This window comes from Meleagris gallopavo, chromosome 20 (genome assembly GCF_905368555.1).
Source record: "Meleagris gallopavo chromosome 20, MGAL_WU_HG_1.1, whole genome shotgun sequence".
Lineage (NCBI taxonomy): Eukaryota > Metazoa > Chordata > Aves > Galliformes > Phasianidae > Meleagris > Meleagris gallopavo.
In genome coordinates, this window is record NC_139423.1 from 7,317,485 (window position 1) to 7,336,460 (window position 18,976).

Sequence of the window (18,976 nt, forward strand, 5' to 3'; positions counted from 1 at the left end):
ATAGTGCAAAATAATATTTTAATCTTATGTAAACACATGGACGCAAAACGATGTCAAAATTTGTTAAAAAATCTTGAACATTAATAATAGAAAATGGGATTTTCTTCATGTATAAGAGTGAAAAGAATGGTACGAGGAAGTAGTAACAAAATGTTAGTAGAGGAAACTTCCTCTTGGAAAGCAAGCAGAGTCAACACAGTATATTGGAAGTGTAAGTCTGTGATGAGATGATGATAAAAAAATAATGGAAGGAAGCAAGGTACAACTAAAAAAAAAATCTGGCACGAGCAATGGATATGTTTTCATGAATTTCATTGCATTTTGTGTGCTAATAAAACAGCCACTGATCTTTGCATTTTAATTTACAAGAGCCAAATCTTCAAACCTATTGAAAGCAGTCCATTTGGCGATCAAAGAAATCCAACAGCTCCAGCAGCTACCTGAAAATTAAGACACTCTCGTTAGTTATGTCTTAGTATTTTTATTACAAAATGCAACAGTCTGCAGTGGGGCCCTGTGACAGCAGCCTGGCTACAGCAGCCATGACCACATCTGCAGCCATGGGCAAAGACAGACTGAAGTTGTCCTTCACTGACACTGATCAGTGTCAGCCAAAAAAGCACTAGTTCAGTCAGCACAGGTCAGTAAAACAAAATTCAGTGTGAACACAGAGTTGGGAAAAAAGTCTGATCAGAAGGAAAACTTCATCTTTTCAACTAGCTATTTTCCTAACTGTGAAGACACTGATTCAGAAAAGTTTGAGATAAGATGCATCTGTTTGCAGTGCTTCTGCTCTTATTGCAGAGAGCCTACAGACTACATCACAGCTTTGTATTCACCTACAAAGTTGCCTACTCTGGACAGGTTACCAAAAATTAATGATATTTTTAGCTTTCAGCTTTAGCAAATTCTTGTTAAGAAAAAAAAAATAAAAAAAAAATAGCATTTTCAGACAACTTCCACGCTGCTAACATTTTTACAAACATTTAAATATCTTACAGATTTTTACGCTGTTTTTACAAGCATACACTTTTATTTGCAGAGTTCCTCATGTGAGATATGAAAGTATCATCAAAGGCTATAAATATAAAAAGACTTTACTAGGAAGTTTCCTCTTACTCACCTATCCATGTGAATCACTTACTCTAAAGGCACGGCAAGTCTTTTTATTGCTGCAGCACTTGCCATAATTTATATTGGAGGGTGTAAACGTTTGAGAAAAGCCCAGGCTCATGAAGATCCGGTACTTTGAAGATGTGATCTGTAATATTATTCATTGCATCACTGTTTTCTATCTTAAAAGGAGGTGGCATCACCGCAGAGCTGCAGCTGTGCACTGAGACTCTGTCTCATCATGAACATGGAGGCAAAGCCCAGACTTGCAGTGCACCTGCGTGTTCTCTAATCTTGCTCTAATAGTACTGACTAAGCACTGGGAAAATTCTCAGGCCCTTGTTTACTGAAAATAAGGATCTTTTAAAACTGCAACCGTATTTGAGTGTTTTAATTAAGCTGTAAAACTTCAATAATTGAAATCCACAGGTGTGAAACGGTATAAATCGATGAAAGAAAGTCCCATACCTCCTGGTGGGGTAGGAGTTCAGCTCTTCCTGCTGGACAGAGGCTCTTTTCTGCAGAATATTTACCTGCAAAATACATCCCACATGAAAATGCTGTACAAAATTCTAATAAATAAGTTCACACTCATTTCACAAAGGTGTTTTTCTTGTCTATTCTGCCTAAATAAAATGCAATAATGCTTTAGCTGCATATTAGAATGAATGATAATACTCCACAGCAGATTGTCAGGATATCCCCAGCACACCACCTGCTGCATGCTACCCACTTTAAGAAAAGAGTCAAAACAGTTTTTACATTCAGCTTGTGGCAGCATATGGATTATGCAAGGGGCTGGGGGCTCCAGCTGTACCCCAGTGCCTGTACGAAACCTGAGTTCTGATCCCCACACTTCTGTTCTTGTGATACTCACCTGCTCTTGTAGGGTATGAAAATTAATGTTTATCAATACAGTGGCCACTTTTGGAGAACTCACCAAGAACTGATCATTATTTTTAGTGGTATTTATTGAAAATGTTGCCCAAGCACACGTTATTTTCCTTCTGTTTATTTTTATCGCTGCTTGGTGCTTATACCAAGCCTGTCCTCTTCATCCCCCTCCAACAATAAATAATCCTGACAGGTGCAGAGATTCTGCTGCCCTTCTTGTCTGATGTTTTGAAACAGGAATTCCAACAATTTTCAAAGACCAGCACACCTGTGCTTCAGGAAGGAGCCCTGCTTACTGAGTGGTCTGTGGCTGCAGTGTACCAATGGCAATGCAGCCAGCAGCTATGTATTTCTGGGATGACACCCAGCTTTTAGTGTGGGCAGTTACTTTTACTCTTTTGAAATGCACTGCTGCTTACAAAAGCCTTGCAGGTGGATATCAGATTTTACTTCTCCTTTTTTAAAACTCATTAAAAGATGTAGTATTCTTACATTAGCTGCAGTGCAATGCTTCCTGCCAGACAGTGCTAATGGTCAACAACGCTTTAAAAATAGCTTTTTACTATCAAGTGGAAATTGATGTCCCCAGTTAATCCTTAATTCTTTATTTCCCATAAATATTTGAGTGAGAAAGAGCATCACTTCCATCAGGAATCCCTTGACATATAAGCAGAGTGTCTATAACCATAGTATTAAAGTTGTGTCATTAGCAACACATAGGAATTTGAAACTTTCCCCTGTGAACATTTCCTACTTCTGTTAAAGGCAAATTTTGCCATGGGAAACATCTCATGCTTGGAAAAAATGCAACATAAATACCCTTCTACATTTACAGAAAAGAAAAAAAAAAAAAGAAGGAAAGAAGGAAAGAAGGAAGGGAGGAAGGAAAAGTAAGATCACTAAAGCAAATACATTTAATTACCAGGCATCTCCATAGAGGGACTGTATAAGGAAGAGAAATGGAGAGCTTGTAGATTTATACCAGCTTGAAAAATGCTGTGTCAAGCCTACACTTGCAGGCTGTGTCCTCAGGGCCATTGCTGCTCCTGGAGCCCTGGGCAGCCTGAGGCACCTCCAGCACTGCCATAGACTTCTTCATTTCTTCCCTTCCCGTCGCCAGGACAGATCCCAGAGTTCTGCATGGGGCCATCTGCCAACACTGACTGTTTTATTTGGATTACCACTATCCCACATCTATGATCACTTCTCTTTATTATTACTTATCCTTCCTCAGACCTTTCTGTGTCTGTGAGTTCAGGCAATGACAAAAATGTCTGAAGAACTTTCTTCCAGCTCCTCATTCACTGAATAGAACATCACCAAAGACCTCTTTGGGAACTCAATACTAGAAATATACCAAGTTCATTAGTAGTTCCTTATTTACAATGACATTCTGATATTTCTATTAGCCAGTTTTGTGTCTATTACACATTAAAAATATCGGTTCTGTATTGCTCTAGATGTGCTAGTGTTTTGCAGGATTTAAGACAAAGCATTACAGAAGTGAAGCAAAATATGGCATCTGAAGATACAATATGATAGCTCTCAAAGTGAAGAAAGTGGGGGACGTGACTGAGAAGATTGGGAGCACTGCCATAATCTGGTTTTGAAATTTATTCAATATGTTAGCTAAATTGTAGATAGCCTAATTTCTTGCCTAGACAAGATTGTTTTTATCCAGCCCCCCAAAATTGAAGATAAATAATAAATATTTACCTGAGATTTTAAAGATACAATGGTGTCTTCAAGTTCCTGCCTCAAAGATGCTGGCATTAGACTTTTGAGTTTAGTTTCATATTCTTGTCGTATATGGGTCACCTGTATAGGAACAGAAAAATATATAAATAGGGCTACTCTGAAGGTTAGAGAGTAACTTTATTTTTGCTTCTTTTGTTCAGTTTGGAGTCCAAGTAAACTCAGAATTACTGTATCAATGGAAAGGAAAGAAGAAAGATCAGCAGAGACCTGTAAAGAACCAAAGATGTATAAAAGAGGAAGAAAGGAAAAAGAAAACATGAAAAGGAAATAGTTATGGAAAGGAAACAATAGTAATAATACAATTGTCGGGTGATGGTCAGAAGTAATAATACTAGTTTCCTAAATCTATCTCAACGGGGATATAGGCATATGGCTGAATGGCCTGCTAATACCAGTGTAAGTATTTCAAAACTTGCTTTAAAGTTATTATAGACAAAATCCACAAATTGTTCTTTGCCCTTTTCACAGTTCATGGTTCAATTGCACTTTATCAACTAAGTTAAAGTAGTTTCTCTAGTGTTTTTTTAACTTGTTGCAAGTAACTGGATAAGGCCACCTGACAAGAAAACTTGGCCCATTTCATGTAAAATACTAATATCATCATTTGTACAATTAACTTTCTCCCCATAACATCAACATTATTGTGTTCAGAAGTGAACTATCAAGTGGATAAGCACACAGAATCATAGAACTGCTCAGATTGGATAAAGTCCAACCTCAACCTAACCATACAACCCTAACAGCCCACTCTTAAATCATGTCCCTGAGCACCACATCCAGATGGTTTTTAAACACATTAGAAATTTGCAAGGAAACAATAGGCAGAAATGTTAGCTTGCTTTACTGTGCAGTTATGAGATGTCATCCAGTAGCTTCCAGCTACTTAGACACGTTGTGACACCAGATGTTCACGTAAAAATCATTTCTAAAGAAGGTTTTAGTCCATAACCTTACCCAACAGACGTTGAGTACAGCATGAAGTGCTGTTACACGAGGACAGATCAACTGGAAGGGCTGTGCTTTGCAACTCCCAGTGCACCTGGATTTGCTGAATCTTGACAAACGAGTCCTGGGAGTCTCTCCTGGCTTTGCCCACCAAGTCTCCCAGAACTGCTGCACACTTTATTACTTTGCTGAATCAGGGCCTCACATCTATACTTAAGTTCCAATAGGATTAACTGCTTAATTCAAATTAAGCAAGTACTTAGGTGTTTTTTTCTGGATTAGCAGCCGAATATGTGAATAAAGGATAAAAGGGGGTTCAATATCAGATTAATTCAGGAAATATTTTTAAACTTTCAGATTGATTCTTTCTTATCTAATGCATTTACAGAGCAACACCATTTTGTGCTGATTCTATTTTAGCAAAATTTTCTTAGCTTGCATTGGAAGCACAAGTCAAAGCCTCAGCCTCCCAGCTCCATCCCACAAGCAGCACACGTGCTTGCACACGTGGGGACTGAACGCAAGGTCACGGAACAATGTGCCAATTACCACCTTGTGCAAAACTCAGAGCATGCCAAACTATGCATTATGCATAGTGCAATTATCGATATAAAAGGAATAAAACAATCTGATGAAACTTCAGGAAAATTTTGCCTATGAGTCATTCTGACACGCAGAAATCTCCAAATCTCTATGCAAATAGGCAATTAGAGGCTTTCCTTGTGAACTGCAACTGATGCCACTATGCAAATATAAAGAAATAACAGGAAAAAGATCTGCAAGACAGGAAACCTTGTCTGAACTCTGCTTGTTTATAAACCAGTGATCAAAATTTATGTTTCTTAAAGTTACTCGGATAAACTTGTGCTAGTCGTTCTGTAAAGGCTTACAAAGTTATGGATAGGTGCTTTGCCAGCATAAATATTTTCTGAGCCAACTGCTCATTTGGGTGGGGACCTTGATGCAGTCACACTCGCACCACAGCTCCATGTAGAGCACTGAGGATGTGAGGAGCTGAGCCCGGGCTCCCAGCAGCTTCTTTGGGTGCAAGAGTCCCTCGCTGTAAGATGCAACAAAAAGCTGAATACAGCTCTGTGAGTGAAATAATAATGATCTAATTGTGCAACTTGCAACCAGGTCGCTGTTTTTAATAGTTTAATCTGCAAGTGTCCTCTAAAGACGTGCTTTCACAATGCTCTTTAACGTTTGCTATTAACTCTGCAAAGCACCCAGGGGATCGCTCCCCTTTGATGAAGGTGTTTCTTGGAAAGTCAGGAAGGAACACGTGCAGGGCTTGAAAGTACAGCTGTGTAGTCTGGGTCTCCTGAAAGACAAAATGAGAACCTAGCCCTGGTAGCAGAAGGATTTCTTGGAGTTGATCTCTTACTCTATTTCAGAAAGAAGATGAACATTTTTCTTGCAGTGAAAACTGTTCTTTGGGATACAACTGCATTTTGTTTGTTTCTTAAGACAAAATACGTTGCTTTCAACTGTGCTCGCTCATAATTGCATCACAGTGAGATGAAAATAAGATCCCAGCTGTTTCCTGTCACATTATGATAAAGAACATGCTGAGATTTTTGGCTGAAGTTACTATCAAGGCTTATTGACCCCAGAGATTAAAATAGTGCATGGCAAAAACCCGAATCACTTCTTATAACTGAACAATGACACACAGTGGGCTAATATATGCTAATTTTAATGAGGGGAGGTTTTTATTTTTTAACACTGATTTCTGACCCAAGGAAACTGATGCTTGCAGGGATTTTGTGTGTGCATGTGTGTGCCTTAAAGGCTTTCTTGTTCTTTTATAGCTTCAAGCTGCAGCCCTAGGATCCTCGAGCACTGTGTCTCCTCTTGCACTCTTGAGAGATGTTTAAAATTGCAATTCTTCAGCCCTCAGGAGGGCCTTATCTGCTGGATGAGGACAGCTCTATTTCAGTTACTGTTGGGTTCGTTGTTATTCAGTCCTGAGAAAGCTGTAGGTTCATTTTGGTGAGCTGCTTTAATCCACGAACCCCCAGGAAGGTTTTATAGCTTTTAATATGAAGCTGCCACGCTGTTCTTTGTTTATTCAGGTTGGTGGTTAGGATATGAGGTTTAAGGTTTTATCATCAATCATCTCTGGCGTCAGGAGAAAGAACCAAAAGCAGAAGTTGCCAGAAAGAGGTAACCTATGGTCAGTCACAATAAGTTAGAATCAAGATGAGGCAAATATTCACACAATTATGACCTGGTCACACCGTAGCCACTCTTCTCCTTCAAAAAGCAATATCCTATGCACAACCAGGAGAAATGCAGCAGCTTCAGGATGACCAGGTGTACTTCTGCCCATGTACTCAGAACAGCCTGTAAAGCAGAGGCTATTCTGCTTCTCTTCTATGCTTTGCTATACAGCCACAACGCCCCTGTATCTTAGGCAGGTTGCTCAGAGCCAGCTCTCCCTTTTCTTTCAAGAGGTCTGCAATGCTGAGTTTGCCTTCCAGTGGCCCTGGGGCTCTAGATAGTGCAACATCCCCTTCTCAAACCATTAAAAAAACAAAAACACTGCAATCTTCTCCAGATCTCCCAATTGTAATTACTTGATTCAAACCAGAGGAGCATAAGGAAAATGCTAATGAAACAGTGAAGTACACATTGCCAAAGCAAATGAGGGGACCAGAGATGAGTTGTTCAAGTTCCTTAAAAGAATATCTTGTCTTGAAGGGCATGAAGTCAACATTTAGTGTATGTCAGATAAGAATCGAAAGGCAGTTCACTTAACTCAGGTTTTGTGGGTTTTTACTATCTCAATTTCTGCCTGTTTGTAACATTTGTAAAGGATAATAATTCCACGTGCCAGGAAATACTACGATAGTGACCAAAAGGCATAATTAGGATCATGTAATTATTATCAAATTTTCTCTGCATTTCAGAGGAGTAAGATGAGATAAGTTATTTCCTGCCTCTCTCAAGTCCTTTCCTGCGTTATTCAAACAACGTGGCTTAAAAAGATGTCATAATGCTGCTTAAAAGAGAAGTCTCTAAAAAGTTTATGCATCTGTTCAACAGTACAAATCTCTGTGAGAAGACATGAAAGATGTGTTGTAATAAATCTGAAGACAGGTTAGGGTACCAACAAGGTAAAAATAACTCCTTCAGCCTTAGGCAAACCATTTCATCTCAGACTGAAGTCTCAGCCTTCTAAATGAGGATAATAATAATACTGCGTAGGTCAGCTTCATTCAGGTGATGTGAAGATGGCTGAAATAATTTTCTGAAAGCAGTCTGAAGAGGCCAAGAGAAGGACAAATTACTACGATGCCATCCCAATTAAAAAACACACAAAAAGACAAACAACCCAGAGAATATCAAAGTAACAATTAATCGCAGCTTGGTTCTCTTCTTCCTAATTGCAGTGACTCCTCTGCTTCTCAGCACTCCCAAACTCTCAGTTAATAAAGCTCTAATCCCACAGAAGTGCTGAGAACCCACATGGGCACCTTCCTCCACCAGCCCCATGGGGACAGCTGGCCCAGCTCTATGGCCAAGGAACCAAACCCACCAAAACCTGCAGCTTCCTGAAGGTTCAGGTCTCTCATGGTTCTCTTGTAAAAGAATAATTACAACTGGAAATCTTTTCAAACCCTTTTTTCTAATGAATAATCAAATTATGTATCATTTTTTTGTTCAGTAAAGAACAAGGCCTCACCATTCATCCTTTCACAAAGCAGCCAAATAAGAAAATCCGCTGCTTTTCTATGACCTCTCTTACTTCAGGCATGTGAACTGAGAATTGTCTGTCGAAATACAGTTCCTACAGGTTTAAAGAAATATTATGCAATTTGATACAAATGTTCTCAAGTTCTTAAGGAAAGTAATGAACGCTATAAATTGCACAAACACAGCACGGCTGCAAATGGTAACTGAGTGTGATCAGCGGAGCCAGAGCCAGTTATTTTGTCAAGTGTACACAACCCTGCTCTCCACTGAGCAAAAATAGCGTTGGAGAACCTACTCTATTCTGACAGACCCAAAAAAGCATAAATTGGTGGCACAGCTGTCCACTTTGTTTATCAGTTTTTAGCTAGTAAACCACTGGAGCATCCAAAACAGATTTGCCTTGATGTGTTACTGAGCTGCAGGGACCTCCTGTGAGCAGCTCAGTCAGCTCCTTCCAACCTGCACCCAAGAGGCCTTGCACTTTGCTGGTTTGTATTTCAATATCTTTCTTTTCTTACCCAAGATCTCCCACCTGGAAAATGCTCTGTTTGTAGTTAAGCAATACAAGTCCATATGATTCATAACTGCAGAGGAAGGGAAGTCAGGCAAAACTTGAAAAAAATCCAGTGGGCTGCATATGGCAAGAATAGCATTCTTGGGATTACGCGAGCTGGAGAGGAATAAAAGCTTTCACTGTCAACACCATGGAACAACCAGGAATGCTGTGGCTAGAAAATTCACTCTGCTCTCTCAGCCACCCCCTCTTAAGGGCTCCTCTATTGTTTCAGTTGGGATTTGGAGGATCCTTGACCCGTCTTCCCCTCCTTCCCGATGACTCATCCAGATGCCAGCCTTGCTCCTGAGCAATGTTTTCTTCGGCCCCTGCCAGCACTGCTCCTTTGCAGTGGGGATGCTCCACTCCATGGGGCAAAGGGAGCCCAGCTGACAACACTTGCTGCATAAGAACAGAAAACTGAACCAGCCCAGGAATTAAAGCTGGGCCAAGGCTGAAGACACATGGTACTCATTTACGGCTCTGTCGAGGGTAGGGAATTTCTAATATGCTATCAAGATAATTAAGTCTGAAATAAAGCTGTAAGCATCTTTGACACCACCATGGGAAAGTATTTATGTATCTCATACATTCCAGTATGTGTTACCTTCCACATAATCCCTTCCACCCTGGGGTGGATCAGCAAGTCAAAGGTTCAGGGTCTGTTACGCAGAGGTGCCAAGGCTCCCCAGTGACAGCAAGGGCTGACAAAGCTCAGCAGCAGGCAGGACGAAGCTCAGCATTCTCACACTGTCTGTGTGAACAAACAAATCTTTGTAGATAATAATCAGAAGCTACACTTAGTATCACCATTTCCCCTCTGTCAAGAACAAGAATGGAACCAGCATCTCAACTGGAAAAGAAGCTGCTAGATTTATGGTCAGAAAGAGTCCATAAACTTTGAGCATGGGTGGTAACCACGGCTCTACATCCCTGATGTACTTTTAAAGACAGGATCGGTGCTGATTCAATTGCAAAGAAAATAATAATTTAAAATGTAGGCGGTGATAAATATCTGCATAAAACTAGACTTCTTTTCTGTCCTTTTTAGCTCCATTCAGGCACCTCACCAGCTGAAAGAAATGAATAGGATAGCTCACTGACCACTGGTGTCACCCAGCTGGCTCCTCCATGCAGTGCCACTTCTCCTTTTGGTGTTCCCTGCATTAAAGACAAAGAGCTAGAAAACTGACATTTTAAAAACCTCTCTAATTCCTGCATGCTGGGGTATATTTCTAATCTTGTTTGTTAAAAATTCTCTTGTTTCATTCAGTTGTCTGTTCCCTACTTTCTGTTTCACTGCCTTTCTCCAACTGGCCACTTCATTCCGAAGATTCATCCAGACCTATGTAGTAGGTATACGGTCGTGTATTTTCCAGTTGTGTCTGATGACCAAAGCTCATGTTTGATCACTGACTTCCATACAAACATCATCACGGTCTTCCTCTCTTTCCTTTGACAGGCTCACAGATGGTGAGAGCCTTCTCTCCTGCAGTTTCTGCCGTATGGAGCTCCGGTAACTTTCAACTCCATTGATTTCCAGCTCCTTTCAAATCCCACCTGAAAATCTGCTTTTCTGTGCTTGAATCTCAGCTTCTTCCTCCTTCTGCTCTAAAATGTCATGTTTACAGTATAATTTACTATATTCTGTTTAATTCTGCATTTCTTTCATGGTAGGTTGTTAAAATGCTGAAAGAACCCACTGACTATGACAAATGCAAAGTTCTGATTTATTGTAACCATCTCAGTCTTAAATTTGGGGGCACTATTGATTAATGAGTGCATCAATGGAATTGCACATATGGTAGGTATGAGCCAAGATAAAAATGGTAGAATCTGGCTCCAAGTAATAACAGCACTAATTTTATCATGCCTCAGTCAACACTGCCATGCAGCTACAGGCACATCTATCTCCATGAAAGGTATAAGGAAGTATACATCAGTTTCCTTGGGACAAGGAAGAGGCTGCTTTGGAAGCAGACTTCTTGCAGCATTCACCAAGGCCAGGGGGGAGGAAGTTCCACTGCTTCCATGTCACTTTTCTAGAACATATATCAAGCTCTGGCAAAGCTGTGGGAGCAGCCATGGTGGAGCTGTAAAGGCAGACCCAGACAATGGAAGTAGGGGCAAAGACTTGCTGTGAATTCATCTGACTGCATTTAAAACTCTGTGATATCTTTAAAACAAACCTGAAAATAAACATGGACAAAAAGCCCTGAAGAAAAAGGATATTACTCAGGTCTTCCAGCCTTCGTTGTGCTAAGAACCGTTTGGGACACATACCCTGGATGTAGGCATATCTTGCTCATCGCTGTCTCACTGTTCCTTTACTCATAGCTCCCCAAATCTGCAGACAATAGCACAATTGCCATCAAAGATAAGGTGTGGCAAATGTTAGAAGTTCCCTGTGCTACACAGCAGCTGAAATTTCAAAATGATGCATCACGGCCTTCATCTGAGAACAAACAGATTTAGTTGGCATGGAAACAGTAAGTTAGGCTGAATGTGGTAAATATCCAGCAGTCATAAAAAAATGAGCAAGTCAGAATGATAAATATTAAAACTGAATACTTGCTGAATGCTTTTGAATCATAGCTCTTTTACGATGAACACTCCTGTTTTCATTGGAATGCAAGTGAAATCCACTTAACAAACTAAGCTGCTCTGTTCTATTCCAAATACTTCTACAACACTTTTATTCAGATAACTCCTTTCTCCCTTTTTAATAATCTATTTGAGAAAAAAAAGAAAGTAAAGAGCTGGAAATCTGTATTGGCATTCTCCTTCAATTCCTCAGTAACGTTCATTAATTGGACATAACTGATTTTCTGTCTTCAGAGAAGCTCTATCCTTTAAGGCTGTAATTGTGACTTGACTGTTTGGAGGCGCATTCCTATGGTTTGAATACTTATCGCGATGTTAGCTTGATTGTTCATGAACACGGAAATCTTTTTTTTCCCCTGTATTATCTTTAATTAGAAATATCATACCCAATCCTGCTCTACAGTTAGACTGAGGAATGAATAGAATTCCAAATTGTTTCCTGTCAGAAATGTTGCCTTGTATTAGATCCACGCACAGATCAGAGACAACCAGCACCACAACAGTGCAGTGCAGGATGTAATCTACATGGGATCAGTTCCCAGGTTTTCAGATTCCTGAGACAGAAGAAACTTCAGCATTGCTTTGCAAGGAAAAGGTTGGGTTGCACCCACGTTTCTTAGGAACCTTCTCAGACTGCTTCCACTGCCTTGGGACAATACACCATAAACCTACATACACACAGGTTATACGAAGGTGAGTTTTACTCCATTTACAGCTAGCTTGCCATACTCCATGAATGCAGTTCTATATGTCTTGGGAAGTCAGGCATCTAATTTTTGAAAGACATAGATCACTGCAACGTGAAGAGAGATGATAATACACAATGCTGAGACTGCAGTCAAGCAGCAGTGTTACTGACCATGTGCACCACTGCCTGGAGGGCCACGCTTAGCAGAGACAGGAGAATCACCATGGAGAAGATAAATGATTTAGGTTAATCCAAGTGGGAATTCCTGGGGGCTTAAATATAAAAGTACTGGAAACACAACAATGTTATTTACACGACAGTTTATGTCACTAAGCTGACTCTGTCCCTCTGGATAATTATAGTAAAGGTTAACTCTGTGCAATCAGCAGAAGGTTCCTGGAATGAAGAGCTGAGCCCTGTGGACCTGTCAGTCACTGCTGAGTTCTAAGGACATTGCACTGAAAGAAGGCAAACATGAAGAGCTGATACCACCCAACAAGCCGTAACGAGAAACAGCTTTTTAGTTTTAATTAAAAGCGCAACAAAATGTTTTTTCATGTCTCATTCATTTGTTTGTTGTTGTTAAAGAATCAAAACACAAGATTTTTCTTTTTAATGAAAAACAGAAGCTGTTTAACCCTCTCTCCTCCTTATTTATAGACATGTAAAAGCTCAGAAAAGTAGCCTTTGTGACAGTGCCAATGCAAATTTTGATGTTTTATGCAATTCTGGTTCAGACAATATTTTGTAAAAGCAGAAAGCGAGTTCTGAGTTCGTGCCTTATATCCTTCAGCTCCCCAATGGGCTGACAAGTTGTTAGCTGCTGTTAAAGCCTGATGAACAGGCTTACAGGTAGCCTGGCCACACCATTACAGTGGGAAATACATAAGAGAATTGTCATCACTGTGTTCAGGCCAATGCTGTTCTCTGAGAGAGACAACCATGCACCAAATAACACGTCTTCCTTCATTTCCAAGAGACTGAAGCCAAAATGCAGTGCTTGCAGGCCATTGCCTGACTGCACAAGTTCCCCCAGTGCCATGAGCCCTTCAGTTAGGGATGAAACTGGCCCAGCAGCTGCTAGAATGGTTTGAGTTGGAAGGGACCCCTAAAGGCCATCTGGTCCAAATCCCTGCAGTGAGCAGTGACACCCACAGCTCCATCAGCGCTCAGAGCCCATCCAGCCTAACCTGAACATGGTGGATACTGGTTGCTCATCACCATATAAAGTTCTGAAGTGCTGCAAAACTGCATTTGCACCAGAGATCTGTAAACCCTTTTCCAATTCAGATATCCACAGCCTGTGTGTTTTCCTGAATACGTCAATCTGGTTTAAATGCAGATCGTAGGCTTTCTTGTTTCAATACTACTCTGTAAATTACATACACTATTTTGCTTGAAGCACACTACATCTCTGATTTCACTGGAAGTGTCTGCATTAATTTTAGCAGCATTAATCACGTGGAACTGTTTACAGACAACATACTAGGATGATAGATGCATGAGATCAGCAGTAAAGATTATTTTTTATTTCAGTCATTGTCCAATTATAATTCTCTCAATACAAGCATCAAACAAGGGCTTAGAATAGTCTTGGAGCCCTCTGTTATAGCAGTATAGTCACTTTAAAATAAATGCATCATTTAACAGCTTGGATAGTTGAAATACCAACCTGAAATAGAGAGCAAGAGGTAAGTATTTGCCTGTAGGGTTCAGACAGTTTAATTCCCTTTTATTAACAAAAACAGAAAAGAAAGCTAGCTGAAAATTTTGCAGGAAAATATGTGCTTTTGCTTTGAAGCAAGATCTTGTCGTTCTCCATCGCAGCTCCCTGCCCAGGGGCAGCCCCATACCTGCTCGTGGGTCTCCAGCTCCCTGCGCTGCAGCTTCTTCTCTGCAGCCCGTGCCTGGCTGCGGGAACGCTCCGCTTCATCTTGTAGGGCCTGAAACAACACCAGTGGGTGCAGAACACGTGAGAAACCCCCCAAAAAACTGAAAGGCAATGTGCTTTGACGCTGGCTCATAGAAACATGGAATGGCTTAAGGACCTTAAATATCATCCAGTTCCAACCCCCTCCATGGCCTCGGGCACCTCCAGGGATGGGGCACCAACAGCTCTGAGCAGTGCCAGTGCTTCACCACCATCTATTATGCTATTTATACAACCTGTGCTTCCTGGGAACACTTTTGCAGCGCACCAATAACCTTTCCTTTAAACCTGAGTAACAATCCTCTCTGGAAATCTATGTCTGGAATTTGAGTGGAAATGCATTCCATGCTACTGCCATGGGACGCTCACTGAGACACGGGGCTCCGTCCTGCCCTGGGGTGAATTCAGCACGGGACCTACAGACACAGCATCAAAGGCAATAAATAAGAGGATATTACAATCGTGTCCCTTTACCACAACAATCCAGTCTTTATTTAGTTCAGGAACGATCACTTCTAAACCTCACTCATAAAACGCATCGACAACTTTATTTTGTCATTATTGTTCCTCTTATATATTTATTTTTATTATGGCCGTCCCTAGCAGCCTTGATCTTTTTGTTATGTGCTTAACAAAGGAGAAGTCATGCCCCAAGGAGCTGATAGTCTGTGTTATTTCTAACAGATACACACCAAACAAACAATACCAGGTTTCAAAGATATTTTTTTTAAAGTTTCCTAGCCATTGTTGGATGTTTGAATACACACTTAACATTTACTTACACACTTACTAAAAGCTTAGTTATGTTGTCAGCTTGAATAAAGGCATTGTTAGCTGCAAGTGCTGACTTGAAGCAAAGCGCACAATGTGGATGTGAGATTGACATCGGCACAGAGGCAGCTGTGGCAGCAGAAAAGGAATACTTTGAGCTATCTTTTGTACGGCAGAAAATCGGGGCAGAGCTGTCCATCAGCTGAAAGGCGTGGGGCAGCCAGGACCCGAGCAGGGGCTGGCCCTGGGGAATGGCCATAGGGACACCGGGGTTTGGAGGAGCACCGGGAACTTGTTGCTGCAGTGGGGACCAGTGTGACCCCACGTGTCCTGCAGAACACACGGCACAGTGAGAGCTGCCTCCTCGACATGGGACACCCAGGAGTAAACCAGCACCGTTAACAGGACCAGGGGTACAAAGACTGAACAGCAAAACCCTTGTTCTTTTCCACAGCACTGAAACCCTGCGCTCTCAAATCATTTACAGGATAAAATTGCTATGGAGATAAGATAAGATAAGAGGACTACTTATGATAGATTTTGCACATTGTTTTGAAGTGATGCCAGGCATTAACTTTAAAGTCTTATAGTTATAAGGCTGTTTGTTACATGTTCTAATGCCAAAAAATGTAACCAGACCCAAGCATGAACTTAAAATCTGCCCAGGGACTTTTATGCTATCATCACTTCTGAGAAATGCCAAAATCCAGTCTTGAACATGTATCTCAACTCAACTCTTGATACTCAACAAGCCTTGCAGTGCCAGTAATTTGCATTATTATAATGAAACTTAACATGTGAACTGCAGGCTCATTATTTTCTTTTTGTACCTCTACTATTGTAACTTAAAACACAAACAAGTTTGATGTGAAACCTACAAAGATCCATGCAGTGTGGAAATGCAACACAGAACGAGCAGGGCCATGTACCAAAGATCACTAAAGGCCCAATTAACTTGATAACAGTCTTCCCATAACACCAAAGCGTCCAGGCACGACCAGCACCTCTCAGGAACACTCACAGAGCACACCTGGCCAAGCTACAAAGTACAATCTGCCTTCTGCTGCTTCCACGTGATCAGCTCATACAACCCAAACAGCTTGGCAAGGTGAGGGCTGAGGATTCCCTCCTAGCACTGAAGAGCAAGTTTGACTTTCACATGACTTTGAAGAAGATCGAGGGATAGCACACACACACATACGAGCATACATGCGTGCCTTTGTCTCAGAGAATGAATTTCTATCGCTCCATTCCATCAAAAAAACCCTGCAAGTATCGAATACAAAATGGGATCTCAAAGAGCTCCTGTTAAAGACAACAACCACGTTGTGGCAAAGAATCAGCACAGTGCTGTTCCACTCCCTAATTTCCCCATTTTTACTTTCTGCAACAGACAAACATACTCTGCAGAGCACAAAATGAGAGGTTCCTTTAAATCTGTGGGTTTGTCATGCATCATAAAGTAATTTAATTAGGGAAGTTCAGACGACACAGAGTTTTTGTGAAATCCACCTACTCTAGATAGTATTTGTCAGCATGGAGCACACATTTTGTTCCATTAAAGGGGCAGACAATGTATTAAACAAGCACAATTTAGAAATAAGGGCATTTTTTGGTTGTTCGTTTTTTAACCATAGCATATAAGAGTAACAAAGTATATTATTATCCATTCATCAATTGTCTAACCCAATATATTGTATGAGTTTGCAGGCTTTTCCAATCACAACTGGTATTGGAACTGAATAAGAAAAGACTTGTGATGAACCACAAATGGCTTTACCATTTTTTGACTATCGTTGGTAAACTTTAATGCTTTGCACACAGGCTCTGCTACCACTCTCTTTGCAGAAAGTGGTTTTGTTTATGAAGGATGTCCTAGACGTAACGCTCATCTGGATATTTCAGCCTTCCTATCAGCACGAAGACAAAAAAGCAAAACCAAAAGATCAGAATTTGATCAAAGCCACATGGAAAAAAAAAAAAAAAAGTAACATCAAGATCTCATCGTTGCTGTAGATTCCTGCATGTGATTATCTCTAAAGATAATAATTAGAACCAAGTAAGATTGCTGCCCATGATTGTAATTTTCTAGGAGGAACCGTGATGGCTGTCATGAATAATGTGCCTTTTTGAAGATCACACTGAAAATTCTCTCTATTGTCAAAACGCTTCATAGGCAGTGGTCAGAGCCTGAATGCTGGTAGCGATTTCTGAAGCTATCCAGCACCATCACATCTTGTCTGCGTCTGGCAGATAAGTTTTCAGCATGCGGAATGCTCTTACAAACAGCAGAGGACTTACCCCAGGTGCAACAGAGAACATCTCTGTTGGAAAACGAAACAAAGGATTGGTTTGGTTTCAAAATGCACAGCTTCAAAGTGTCAGATTTTGCCCAAAGAAAAACAGTGCTTATGTTTAGCAACTGTTGAGATGAAGAAAAAGGCACAGAAAAGAAGTAAAAATCGCTGGCCAATTTCTGAGGGTCACAGGCAGTATTTCCCGAATGGAAAACAAAACCAAACTTATTAAGCTCAGTTTTTCCAAGGACAAAATGAATCCCCTTCTCTCAGCTTTGCTACGTTGACTTACATCACAGTTACAAAGACAGTTGGTTTTTTTTTTCTTTCAGTTAAACTGGCTTTCAAATGCTATGTAAACATGTTTGTTGTTGAAAGTCTACACCATACCTGACCTTGGAAGTGCTTTGTGTTGGCCTGAGAACAAAGAAATGAAATGTTTTGCTTTCCAGCCCAGATATCCTACACTTTGAAAAGCACTTAAAAATGTAAATGAGATAATAAGCTCTACTGCAACAATGTGGGTGAATTACAGCTGTATAAAAGGAACATTCATTTGATTTATTTATAAAAAATGGAAAGGATCCTAAAATAAATTCATAATGTAAATGTTTTGATCACACATGACTTTGAGTGACACAAGAAGGGTGGAAGAGTGATGGGTTTGAGAACTTGCCACTGAAATATTGCTGTCAGACTTCAGGATCTCAAGTGGAGCTGGTGGATGGGAGCAGGGCTGTCACAGCAGTCCAGGACATTCTTGGTTACTGACTGATATGAAAGGAGCAGTAAACACTCAAGCTTCTTCTCCTGGAAGGCACTTGGTGGCTTGGTTATCACCAGCAAAATGGTGGGCAGACAGGGAGAAGCAGAGCTTGGCCTGTGCAGCTCCAGAGGTGCTGGGATGGTGCACTGGAGCAGAGGGACTCAGCCCAGCTCTGGGTGCCAGATTGTGGCTGCAAAGTGTTTCTTTAAAAACCCTAAATTTGTAAAGCACGTGGTTTTGACAGGGAGCCACAGAGACAAAGGGTGTGATGCCAGCATTACAAAATCCCTTTTCAAGGCAGGAATACATTTTTGGCATTAGTTACAAGGCTTAATCTGAATCAACTAAAAGCTGGTAAGAGAAAGATTTCTACAAATCACATGAACAAGTATGAAATGGGAATATTCAAAGGATTTAGTCTTTAATATCTGAAAACCGATTTGATTATCCTTTAATCACAGGATATCTTAAAAGAGAAGTGTTGGATTCCCTGGAAGAAAACTCAGTTCTGGAAGACTTACATAAACAAAAATCACAGTGATGTGGAGTTACTCGGTATCAATCATTACTGTGGAGGTGCTGCACAGTGATATTTCTTTTCCTTTGACCTAAAATCATTTCCTACATTTGGTGAGCTCTTGAGTGCCAGCAGGGCACTATTCGTGCTCCCATCACCCTATGATCACAATGACAGTAGATTCCTCTCTCTGCTACTGAAGGCTGAATAAAGAAGAGGTACTTAGAAGGAAAATCTCCTAAAAATTGTTAAAAAACCAATATATTTTCACTTTGAAACAAAACATATCAGCAGTAAAGCCAGAGCGCTTTGCCATCAGGTTGCACCATGTAACAGCAGTCTCTTCTTGACGTACCAATGTCATTTACTGGCTCTGACAGCAACTCTGCACTTGCAGATGTGCATCCGTATCAAGAAAAGACCTCAGTATTTAGCAAA

The 18,976-nt window shown here is 40.7% G+C and overlaps 1 protein-coding gene across 5 annotated transcripts in view; it reads right to left on the reverse strand.

Annotated features, from left to right (window-relative positions):
• CEP112 (centrosomal protein 112) overlaps window positions 1-18,976 on the reverse strand; it is a 143,495-nt gene continuing 124,519 nt past the window's right edge. For 3 of the 5 annotated variants that reach the window (XM_085239898.1, XM_085239900.1, XM_085239902.1), the window contains 4 exons: window positions 14,111-14,200; window positions 3,724-3,825; window positions 1,582-1,646; window positions 1-440 (listed from right to left, as the gene is read on the reverse strand). In XM_085239898.1, coding sequence (XP_085096024.1) covers window positions 437-440; window positions 1,582-1,646; window positions 3,724-3,825; window positions 14,111-14,200 — 261 coding nt within the window. In that variant the 3' untranslated portion in view covers window positions 1-436. Of the gene's footprint in view, window positions 441-1,581; window positions 1,647-3,723; window positions 3,826-13,750; window positions 13,930-14,110; window positions 14,201-18,976 lie in introns of those variants that run through there. The other 2 variants (XR_014887391.1, XM_085239901.1) reach the window with 2 other exon arrangements.